Here is a 12,286-nt window from a genome sequence, read left to right on the forward strand (position 1 = left end):
ATATTTCCCACAGTGCATCCAGTGCGAGTGCAGCGTCGCAGGATCGGACAGCCAGACCTGTGACATGGAGAGAGGAGTGTGTGGCTGTGCAGACCGAACAGGAAAATGTAACTGCAAGGTAAAGCTCATAAATTCATGCCTGTTTTGGTCAGCTCATGTAATCATTCTGTTGCTTTTCTCGAATGATGTCATGCTGCTGTACTCTGCCTGGCTTCAATTTATAGAAATAGAAGATGGGGTATGGGAGTTTTCTCAATCAYGTTTAATGGATTTTTCACTTTCGTTAAAATTATTAGTGTCCCTGTCAATAGATAGAAGATGTTACTGTTCTTCCCATTTCCTTTGGGTAATATTTACTCTTGCTCATCTTGAAACCTTAATTCTCAGACTATATGTAGATATTCACCAACTATGTACAAGGATAAAACATGCAGAGCATTTTATGAATCATCTTTCTTACTGTGACAAGCTTCAATCTTGGATAAAATCAAGGCATGCGTGGATTATCTAAAGATTTCTCAGACAGATGACAGTTTTGATCCCAGGCATCACATTATGCCTTACAGAAACAAGCTAGCTTTTTGTGTTTGCCTTTTTCTCTATTAATGCGCGCCAAATTCATAACCTTTAATGAGATGTCAGGTAATTTGTCTTATCATCTTTCTTAAGAAACACGAGTTTGACAACTTGTCACTCATTTGTCACTTGTCTTCTTGTTAGTCTGTTAGTTTTTTTTAACCTTGGTTGGCTGTCTGAACCTCATCAYGAAACCAAGCAGTGCACTTGAGTTTCATCACATATTTTACTCGTATTTGAATCTGTTTTGATCATCCATATAAGGATATTTTTTTCCATTTCTTTTGCAAAAAACATAATCTACATGAACAAAATTTTATGCTAAAAATATGCAGCTATCCTGCAATAGGTTGTTACTGAAACCAGTAAGAACCTATATACTCATCACTATTTTAAGTCAAGCCAATGACTGTTTTGTTTTAAGAGAATCAGGATAACGGCTTTTAAATACTAGCAGCAAAATCAACACATATTGTTGTTTTTTTTTTTTGTTTGTTTTTTTATATATATTTCTTCAAATTACCGTATTTTTCGGAATATAAGCTGTCATTTTTTCCCCTCGCATTGAACCATGCGGCTTGTTGCCCGGTGCGGCTTTTCTGTGGATTTTTCTTCAACCACCAGGGGGCTCTTTAGCATGAAGTGAATCACTGGAAGTCAAAATTGTAACTCAAAGAAGAAAGTGCTAATTTTCATGTAGAACAAGCACATGCTAGCAGTAGGAACGACGGATAYATTTATTCAGACTCATATAATGCAGCTTTTAAGTTGAAGGCTATTGATCAGGGAGTACAAAGAGCATGAACGGATCCATGTCTCTGCATTGGAGCCGAACCAGGTCTCTGCTGCGTCCTTGAGAGCGGCCAGATGCCAGCGGCTTATAGCCCAGTGCGGCTTATATATGCACGTTTCCATTTTTTTTTTCTTTTTAAATTGTAGTTGCGGGTTATAGTAAGGTGCGCTCTATAGTCCGGAAAATACGGTAGACGTTTTAATAGTTTTGTTAGACTACCTATAAACTGTGTGGCTTGGTGGTATGACTTGTCAAACAACAAATTATTATCTCTGGCTGCAAATTTTCTATGGGACTGATATCAGGGTTTTGTGGTAGCCACCTCAAAACATTGACTTTTACCTGTTTTCTTTTATTCACTCTGTAACTAAAAAGGTTATAGATTCTTTTATATGCAAGTAATATATWTTTTTTCAACTGTACAGGTACTGGAAAAATCAACAGATGACTAAACTTGAAATAAAARTKTCTGTTTTAAAAGGCAAATTACAAAGAAGGTTCTCAAAAGTATTTATAAAAATGTTTTAATTTGCTTCCTTTTCTCTCTTAATTCAGCAAAATGTGGAWGGGCACAACTGTGATCGCTGTAAAACAGATATGTTTGGCTTATCTGTGAAAAATCCACTTGGCTGCAGCAAGTGCTACTGCTACGGACTGACTCACTCATGCATGGAGGCACAAGGACTTATAAGGATGTGGGTGAGTAACGGGACTTTTAAAATTAGCAGAACTAAACAATACTTTAGACATCATTGGACAATTTTCCTTTTGAAAATTACCACAAAAAAAAAAATCCAGTGACATAATTACAGTTATGAGAAATGCACAGTGCTATTYTTGGGAGAAAAATATGTTAATTTTTTTTAGGGATTCAGGTTCTGGAAAATGCTCAACCTTAAGTTTGTCTGTGGATACATGAGAAATCTAAGTTGTTCAGTTCTTAAAATCATTTTTATCTGATAGGAAGTAAAATTGTTGGTCATAATTTAAGTTTGTGAAATTACAAAGGAATATGACAAATTTAAATATCAGTAACATATTTACATTTGATGCCAGCTAGGCATGTTTAGAAATAATTAGTTTCTGCTATAAACTGTCTGCTTACAATTTTGGGATGTGGAGCCTTTATTRAATCAACYAGGGTTCATTTAAAGTTGACAAGAGCAGGATTCAAGGAGGGAAAACTGGTCAGAGAAATGCATAAAMATGCGAAGTTTATTGGGAAGAGGGAGATTTTCTCTGAACCACTGAATCGTGAGATTACACTAAGTGAAGTGGGAAATGCAAGTGCCCACCCCAAGACCTTGTACACACACACGTCACACAAAGGTCACATTTACACTGAAACTTGCACGACACAGGATAACCTGAMGYTTAATGAAAAGAAATATGCAAARCAAAAATGTTTTGCATATCAAAACATTTTCCACATAATCAAGGAGTAAAACACTGAAATCCTGATCAGCAAAGCTAATTGTAAAATAGTTTGAAAAGGTTGAATTCACAAAATATTGTTTTATTTTATACATAATTGAACAGTGACATGGATATATTCACCCTCTTTTACTCATACCCATTAAACAAAATCTACTGGAACCAAATGTCTTCACAAGTCATTAATGTAGCTACATCCAGGTATGTGTTGGTTTACGTGAAAGTATTTTAATGTGAGAAAACCACATTTGAAGTTTATGTCCAAATTTGGCAAAMACAAATTTCTCTGTTGGAGAAATGCCCTGGACTTTAATTGCAGCAAAAGGTTGTTATACATTTTTTAATAATAAAAAAAAACATTTAGAAAACCATTTAACAGTTGCATGGATACATTTTATTTTAAATTCAATCTCACATATTTCACTATTAATTATACAAATTATACATACTCTGATGTGATTTTTCCCCCCACATTGCATGATCAATTATGAATTTAAAAGAAAAAAATTGATAATACATTTTTCAGTGCTGCAACACATCTCCATGACAGATGACACATCAGCCAAACTCAAATAGATGGAACAACAATCCACACAACGTCCATTAAAGCTTAAATGTCAGTTTTACAAGACAATATATGTCCTGAAGTTTACTGTAGCTAAAGCCACTTACAGTCTGTTTTGGTCTTTTTTTCTTCTTCTTTTCACATGAACAAGAGGGATCTATTTTTAAATTGGTCCACTCAACCACAACCCCCAGTCAATAATAAAGTCTGTTATTCAAGCAATATTGAAATATCAACMCATAAAAATTCAAAAGCAAGATTGGAAGAAAAGGAGGGCTGGTTGTTTATTATTTCTCCAAAATGCAAATAACTCAAATGAAAGTCGTATATCAAACCGCATGAGAAAAGTTGGCACAATGAGTTTTAAATTATACTCAAGAGAGAAATGCTTCTGCCTTACTTTAACCACTGGCGCAAATAGAACGTCACTGAGTGAAATTTGAAAAGTACGTTGGTTTTTCCAGTAAACCACAGTTAATGATCATTAGTTTTAATTATAATGTGTTTTAATATAAACATTTTATTACCAAGAAATATCCCAGTGGTGAAAAAGTGACTCTCTTCTTGTGAGTGTAACAAAAGATTTAGTTTTTCAAATGGAACTGTGATGATTCATTAAGTCTCATTTCATTAATGAGTTGGTAGTGTGTGTGAGCAAAAATCCTTATTTTCACTCTACAGACGTAAAATACCAAGACTTCAAGTCCATGGATTGTTAATTATGCATCTGCTGGTTTTCTTGTATTCCAGTTGACACTGAGGCCAGAACAGACAGTGCTCCCCCTGGTGGACAAATCCAACACTGTGGAGAAGAGGGCAGGAGTGAGCTTCCAGCACCCAGAGATACTGGCTCACGCAGAAGTGGTCACAACAACTCTGTCTGAACCGTACTACTGGAAACTGCCGGAGCAGTTCACAGGCTCTATGGTAAGAGCTTGTGCTTTGAAATGTACCATATGCAATATTCATTAGGTAACTCTGATGGTAATCAGACAATATATAATGATGGTTAAGTACGTTGCAATCAAGATTTTCTTTCTGAAATGCCTGAGTTATTTAGGATGCAGTCCAGTTCTTCATTAAGTATATTAGTGTCATGGGAATGTTTGAACTGCTCAAATGCAGTAAAATAAAATGAAAAACTGCAGTAAAATAAATTCAGTGATTGCATCCCACTGACAGTTTATTAGCAACAACAGATGTTTTGTAATAACTGGAGTTTCTGCCCAACAGCAYTTAGTTCTTAAAGATTTCTCTCTCTTTTCACACTCTTTAAAAATTTGCATCTTGCACCTACTGGCAATGTTTTCACATGGAGTGGTGTATGGTAGGTTAATAGTTGCGTATTTACTTGTTTTTTTATGACTTAATGATTCAGCTGGTCACATGACGCAGATGGGGAACTGCTGATGCTAAAGCAGCTTCACTGTAGTATGTGAAAAAGATCATTTAGGGGGGTTAAAAACTAATAACGAGGATAATGAGTTTGGTCAGTTTATGAAAATAATACTCAGAAGGAAAAACACTGTATTATTATAACTATTAAAACTTGCTAACCAGTTTCAACAATACCAAGTCAGTAGWGAAACATAAAATGTGGATCAAATTTGCTTATCTCCCTCATCACATATTGCCAATGTAGAAGGAAGCTGATTGTTTTGGGGGGAGGGAGGAAATGGATAACTGTTGTTAATAAGCTTAAAAGTTTCTCTCCAACAAATTTTTYGTGGATCTGCTGAGGGGAAAAAATATTTTGTCTTGTTCAGATCACAGCCTTCGGAGGACAACTGAAATACGCCRTGTACTACGAGGCCAGAGACGAAACCGGCCCTTCATCATACGAGCCTCAGGTCATTATTAAAGGTGGTCCAAACCACAACATCATAATAACACGGCACATCCCAGGACTTCAGATCGGTCAACTCACCCGTCACGAGATCGACATGACAGAGGTACGGTACGGAGARCAAAGTGTTGTTGGAGTCTCATGTTTTTAAGAATACAATTTTGTATCGCCATAAAGACTTTCAAAAAGTACTGTCTATTTTCATCAAACGTCATAATACAAACTGTACTTGTTGCACCTCAAGACTTGCAGAGAGATAAGAATTTCTCCCCACATTTTATCTCTGTGTGAAGCATGAATGGAAGTACGCAGATGGCCGGTCTGTGAGTCGAGAGGACTTCATGGACGTTTTGTTCTATGTGGACTACATCCTGATTAAGGCTTCACATGGCAATCTGATGAGACATAGCCGGTAAAATAAAAAACAAAAAAAAAACACACAAACGCATAAAAATTATAGATAACATTTAACCTTTTGTCAAATATAAAACTGCAACCCTCTGGGAATTTATATGTAGGCAATGATGAAAAACAAAACTGGAAATCAGATTCCTAATGTCTAACATTGTTTCGTGACTTCTTCCTTTCAGTATTTCAGAGATCAGCTTAACAGTCGCAGAGGAAGGAACACCGACGGAGCAAAACGAGAAAGCCCATCAGATAGAAAAATGTGACTGTCCAACTGGATACTCTGGGCTTTCTTGTGAGGTATGTAAAGACTCACGGCAAATAGCATGTATTTTATGGACCCTGTGTCATCAGTTGTTGGTCATTTTTTGAAACAGACTTATCTWATCTAAATGGGATCTTCTTATTTTGTTGTAACTGTCAGAGTGTGACGAGAAGATTTCAGTGATTGAATCAACATATTTCATTGCATTTGGTATAAGTCAACCTCGACGGGTTTAATCTTCTGAGTAACTCTTTTGCTCAGGCATGATTTCCTTCAAGCTCWTTTTAAACCACTTTCAGAAGTTTTCATATTTGATTTAATTGGGAGTCTATGGAGAGAGATTCCAATATATAGACTTCAAACATCTGCTTAACTTTGGAGAGTCCCCAAATGTTTACTAGGTTTTAATATTGATCTCAAAAACTTTTTTTCCCCCATTACATTCAAAAACTTTTTTTTCCCCCATTACATTCAAAAACTTTTTTTTCCCCCATTACATTCTCTTACTTGGCGATTAAAATGCTTTGTGATCTGTGTTTATGTAACTTTGAAGGTACAGATAGTGTTGAAACAAAGCCAGATATAAACCAACAACCAAACTGCAGCTAAAATTTAAAATGCTCAGGTCGTGCAGGCTTGCCAGACAGATGGCTGTGCTATTTGTAGCTGCCGTCGTTGCTAATAAAGTATTTTTAAACGGGCATTTAGTGCTTGCAGAGGGAACAGATGGCTCTTTAAATGGACTCCATTAATTATTGCTGAACAGGAGAGGGAGAGGAGCAGAGAGTTACCTTGCAAGTCTATGTGCGTATGAACATGCACGGATCTGTATGTCTTTGTCCAAAACTTACTGAGGTGTATAACTCTTAATTGTGTGTATGTGAGAGAAGAAAGCAGTCAACTGTTGCCTAGGGAMGTAAGCGTGTGATTATTGCCGGAGTCCCTGGACGCATCTGTTTAGTGATGTATTCTAATATCAGTCTTATTATGAAAGCTGCTTTTATGAAGTATTTCTAAATGTTTTCCTTTTGCCCCACCTCGGAGCAGGAGTGTGCTGCAGGTTTCTATCGGCTCCGCGCCGGGTCGTCKGTTTCTGTTCCAGCGTCCAGGCTGCCGACAGCTGCCGGCATGGGCAGCTGTGTCCAGTGTCAGTGCAGTGGGCATTCCTCCACTTGTGACCCTGAGACATCCATATGCCAGGTAAATGAGCATGTACATGTGTGAGCACTCTGATGCTGGAGCCCATCACAGAGCCATATGTTGAGTAGTTTTCAGAGAAACAAGCGTAATGAGAAAGTGTATTAAGGGGGATGTCAGGTACTGTAATTAGCCTGGCAATAATTAACTACCACCTGGCTAACTCATATTTTGTGCAGCTTTTTTTATCATATATATCTGATTTATTTTAACATATGTTCATTGTAGTAAAAGATGGATGAGTGTGTGTAAGATCAAATTGTAGAACTGCTGATATGCTGGGATGTTCAAGCACACTCGCCTCTCGGGTTCATCAGAGAACGGGCAGAAAAAGATCAAATATCCAGTGATCAGAAGTTTGTGGGGCAATATATGAGGTCAGAGGGGAATGAGGTAGAATGACCTTGAATATCAGAAACAACATATTTTGTAAACATATTTTTATACCTTCTAAACAGTATTTAATCTTCAGCCTAATTTAGAAATTCTGCATTATTCTCTTGCATTATTCAACCTATATTCAAAACTGAAAATTGAATTTTAGTCTATAAAACCAGAATGCAAATTTCTTCTTCACTAATGAAAAAAGTTCAATTGGTTCTACTGGTCACTTGAAAATATTCACATTTGAAGCACTTGGACTCCCTTTCATCGTTTTAATGTCTTTTTTTTCCTGCCTCGTCAATTGTGTTTGGTTGGCCTACTTTCCCATTTGTTTAATTTTGCTTTTGACTCTTTAAATGTTTCAAACATTTGCCTTTAAAGGTTCCACCTCTTACCTTTTGTGTATTCATTCMCCCTTTTCTCTCTATCATCTACTTGTATGTCCTTTTTCCTACTCACAAACCCACTTTACCTTGTGTCTCATTCTGTTTCACTCGCACCTAATTTCTCCACATGTAACAATTTGTTTCTCTCTTTCTGCGTCTTCCCTCCCTCCTGTTTAATTTCGGTCTCACTTTGCCTCCCAGCCATTTTTTTTCCTTGCCCATTTCTACCTCGTTTTCCATAACGGCGTCATTAGCATTTTCTAACCGAGCAGGCTAAATTGAAAACGCTAAACGAGTTTGTTTCTGTGGTAATTAGCAGTAACGAGAAATTGAGGAAGGTAATGGAAATGACTTGCCTCGTTAAGAAAAAAACTTTCTGTTGTAYCAACTAAAGTTCCCATTTTAAACAAACAAGTGCAACACATTAGATGGGACCTTTGGGATATGAACAGTAGGGAGAAAATGTACAATAGTTTTGTTTCAGTTGTGTATGTGTGGTGGGGGATTTTTGTCGGTTACATTGCTGACCATTGTTTGTTTCTATGTTTATTGTGCACATAGGCTGGAAAATGATTGTACTTCTAGATTTTGCATAGTTTCTATAAAGGTAATGGAAGATGATATTTTGTATGCTTATAAGTGAAGTTAAAAATGAGCTGTAAATAAAAAATTATTTGCATATTATTTTGATGTTGTGGCTGTCTGTGCAGTAACGGGTTATAAAAATTGTATTCTATTCCTGTCTGCTTTTGAAGAAGGACGTTAAACTCCAGTGTGTAAGATTGCACCTGTGCGGTAACAGCGACTTGATTGCTCGGCACACAGTCTTACTTTACCGCACCTCATCATGCAGAGGTGTGCCTTGGCATCATTACCATGTGGACAAATGCATCTCTTATCTGAAACCGCCCCGACTAGATAAAAGTTGAGCTGTGAAAAAGCCAAGAAAAGCCCAGAAAATGAGCATGGTGAAGAGAAAGGGGCAATCATTTCCCTGCCGCCACCGTGGAGATACTCTGCACTTTAATGGCAGCTGGAATCACACTGGGTACTTCCCAGTTATCTTTTAGATGTGTGAATCTGTATGTAACTGCTCAGCCTGTCCTGGTTTTCTTCTCTCTCTCTCTCTCTCTTTATAATGAGAGAAGTCTGAGTAGTTTTAGAGACGATTTGAATGGAATTGAAATCACCTTTCTGCCACAATGTTGCAAAATATTTCAGTACAAACCTCTACATGGCTCACTCTAAAGCCAAGCACACCAGTTTGAGAAGTTTTGATGTAAAACTGACATAATAAGTTTCTGTTACTACTTGTTATTTCTCCTGGTTTTGCCACAGATCAGCCAGTGGAACCAGGCTAACCATCTTAAGTAGTCACTGACTAGTTTTTATGTTCTTCTTGCTAGCACCAGTCTTCAGAACTCCCTCAATTCTTCATTCGTTTCTGTGTAAGACATTCTGCAGAAATGTTTCTCCTTATTGATTTGATATCATGCAGATGCAGCAGATTTGCCTAACATGATGAGCTTTCGCAGGTTGTAGTCTCAGTTTTCTGTTCATTGAAGACAAACACTACACCCAATGAGGCCTTTTGCTTCTGAAGACTATTTGATTGTTGGAATATCTGACATGTTGTGCATTCAGAGATGATCTTTTTGCTTACTTTAATTGTAACAAGTGATTTTTTTTTGTGGCTTTTTTGTCTTGCTTAACTAATCTGTCCATTATTCTTTAACAGGTTTTTTTATTCACCTCACTGACATTTATTGTATATTTTCTCTTTCTTTCATTCTCTGTAAACCTGATGTGCTGGTGAAAATCCTAGGAAATCAGCAGTTTCTGAAGTACTTGGACCAGCCTGTTTTGTGCCTCCAACATTTAGCTTTTTAAATCTGAACCATTCTGATGCTCGGTTTGAACTTCTAGTGATCTCTAATGCATCACTGGATGTCCAACTCATCAAGCTCCAGCCTTGTCATTGTTTCATTTACTATTTATATTGAGCTATTGGACAGGTGTACCTAAAAAGGGGGCTGAAAGTATAAGATTATCCACACTTTTAGAGCTATAGATATTTATTTTTAAAGCATTAAAAACTTTTCTCAAGACATCTGAGTGCACTTGTACCAATTTTGTTTTTGATTTCTTTTAAGCAATCTAGTAAAAACAATTTATTTCTTCTTCATGAATGCCTTGAGTTTTCTCATGCAGGTAGAATAAACTTTTACTTTGTAACTTTTTTTTTTTTTTAGTAGCTACATTCAATGCATCAACATCCTCCTTATAAAACCTACCACACATACCAAACTCATGCTGGGCGGAAGATGGAAATTTCAGGACCTGCAAGTTTGAGAGGATTCTGATGGAGGGGGAATAAATGGAGTCTTCAAAACAAAAACACATTTTCTGCATTTATGTTGATAGAACTGTCAAGACAACACGGAGGGCGATCACTGTGARCGCTGCGCTCCGGGTTTCTACGGTGTGGTYCGAGGTTCTCCAGATGACTGCAAACGTTGCGCCTGCCCCCTTTCCAATCCAGAGAATAAGTAATATTTTGGGTTGATTTTTTTCTTCTTTTTTTTCGTCGATGCATGCTTATGATCCCATTTTTAAAGTGGAATGCATCAGTAACTCCCTTTGTGCACATGTTAATCTGTATTCTGCATTCTGTTGATTCTTTATCTTTGAATTATTTTGTAACTACTTTTTTCTGAATCTAGTTTCAGCCCTACATGTGTGGCAGAAGGTTTCAGCGACCACCGCTGTACCTCCTGTGCTGAGGGATATGAGGGAAAATACTGTGAAAGGTGAGACTTGTGTAGAGAAAAGTAGTATGTGTATYTTTGCATTAAGATAAACTCATGAAATAATACTGTTGTGGAGCTCCAAAACATAACTTTAGATTGTCATTCAGTTCCAGATTTGTCTGAAGGAAAAAAAAAAAAAAAAAAAACTTAGCACAGTGCACAGCAAATATTTTGACGTGAAATAGTAGTAGCTCCAACGTATTTAGAAAAACAGCTGCGTCCCACTGCTGTGCAGGAATCTCTCAAATATATCCTGGAATTATTTGGAATGGTTGATGACATTCTCCATTGGTAGAACTTTTCGCTGACCGAAGCTTGATCATCCTTTTCCTCTAGGTGTGCCACTGGTTACCACGGTAACCCAAGGATGCCAGGTGGTCGCTGTGAGGAGTGTAAGTGTTCCTCGTGGGGGTCGCTACCAGGACCATGTCACCCTGTCACGGGCCAGTGCCGTTGCAGGGTTGGGACATCTGGAATTTTGTGTGACCAGTGCATGGATCGGCATGTGTGTGGACCGTCTGGGATAATCTGTAAGACTAATATATTAACTTGAGTTTTTTGAGTTGTTGTTTCTCTCTTGTACCACCWAAAGAAGATGCAATGCTCACTGAACYTTTGACAGTCAGTTGTGTTACAACCACAAACTTCAAAGTGACTGAAATTTAATGTATTGCATTGCAACYCTTTTAAAACAAATTCATAGRAATAAAGGRGAACTGCAGCACCAACAGTCAGCATGTCCCTACACAATATGATTAAATYCTTGGCATAAAGGATTTTGTTCTTTTACATGTTAGAAAAATTAATGAATGAATGCAATTAAGCTATATTTGTGAGATGAAAAACCTGTAATTAAAAGGGGATATTTTATGGATCATAAAAATATTTTTTCAGACAACTTATCTGTAGAATGTAAGGTCATTTGTGTGTCTTGCTGGGCTTTTGAAGTGATATATTTTGCGCTGGTAATGTAGCGTTTTTTTTGTCCCATGACTGGTTGGTGTGAACCTGCTGACCCCATTTAAATAGCATTTTAAATTAAAGCCATTACACAGATTAGCCTCTAACTGCAGAAGTTATACATAAACCCCATTTGCATCTCAAGGTTCTACACTCCATGAACCCTACATTCAGTCTTGGTCCGTTTCATTTATTTTCTGCTGCTCCTGTCATTTTGGTGCCTCACACATGTGCCGTGTCACCTGATGTTGTMATTTTTACTGTATTTGGCAATGAAATTCAAATCGGAGGCCTTTTCTCTAGTTGCCATAGGAGACGAGATCATAGCAGAAGTCAGATTCAAGTCATTTAGAAAATAATTTCAATGTCGTTTGGAGCTAAATTAAACTTAATATGAACATAATAGCAGTGCCAATTTAGTGCCATTAGCTTGTCTGGAAGTAAGTGTGCACATGTGAATGAGAACATGGAGGAAAAGGTTGTAAGACAGAGGCCRGTGTGAAATCGCTGCTGTCRGGTCGGTAAGGAAATTGCTCGCTCACGTCTTTGCATGTTTCGACATTGAACATGTGCTCACAAAGTGGAAGAGCTGCAGTGCCCCCCTGACACCATGTTGCTCGTCTTTGTGTCCAAACCATAATCGTAGGTCCTGGTTCTGACGA

General features: G+C 37.4%; 1 protein-coding gene across 1 annotated transcript in view; it reads left to right on the forward strand.

The window, feature by feature from the left end:
• Nucleotides 1-12,286, forward strand: part of lama2 (laminin, alpha 2) — a 154,763-nt gene that overhangs the window by 99,168 nt on the left and 43,309 nt on the right. Inside the window, exons 23-32 of the mRNA XM_008397932.2 lie at nt 8-118; nt 1,925-2,068; nt 4,119-4,295; nt 5,135-5,320; nt 5,508-5,626; nt 5,805-5,922; nt 6,935-7,087; nt 10,279-10,403; nt 10,578-10,664; nt 11,001-11,056. Of these exons, the coding sequence (XP_008396154.1) occupies nt 8-118; nt 1,925-2,068; nt 4,119-4,295; nt 5,135-5,320; nt 5,508-5,626; nt 5,805-5,922; nt 6,935-7,087; nt 10,279-10,403; nt 10,578-10,664; nt 11,001-11,056 (1,276 nt within the window). The remainder of the gene's footprint in view (nt 1-7; nt 119-1,924; nt 2,069-4,118; nt 4,296-5,134; nt 5,321-5,507; nt 5,627-5,804; nt 5,923-6,934; nt 7,088-10,278; nt 10,404-10,577; nt 10,665-11,000; nt 11,057-12,286) is intronic.

This window comes from Poecilia reticulata, linkage group LG21 (genome assembly GCF_000633615.1).
Source record: "Poecilia reticulata strain Guanapo linkage group LG21, Guppy_female_1.0+MT, whole genome shotgun sequence".
In the NCBI taxonomy this organism is placed as follows: Eukaryota; Metazoa; Chordata; class Actinopteri; order Cyprinodontiformes; family Poeciliidae; genus Poecilia; species Poecilia reticulata.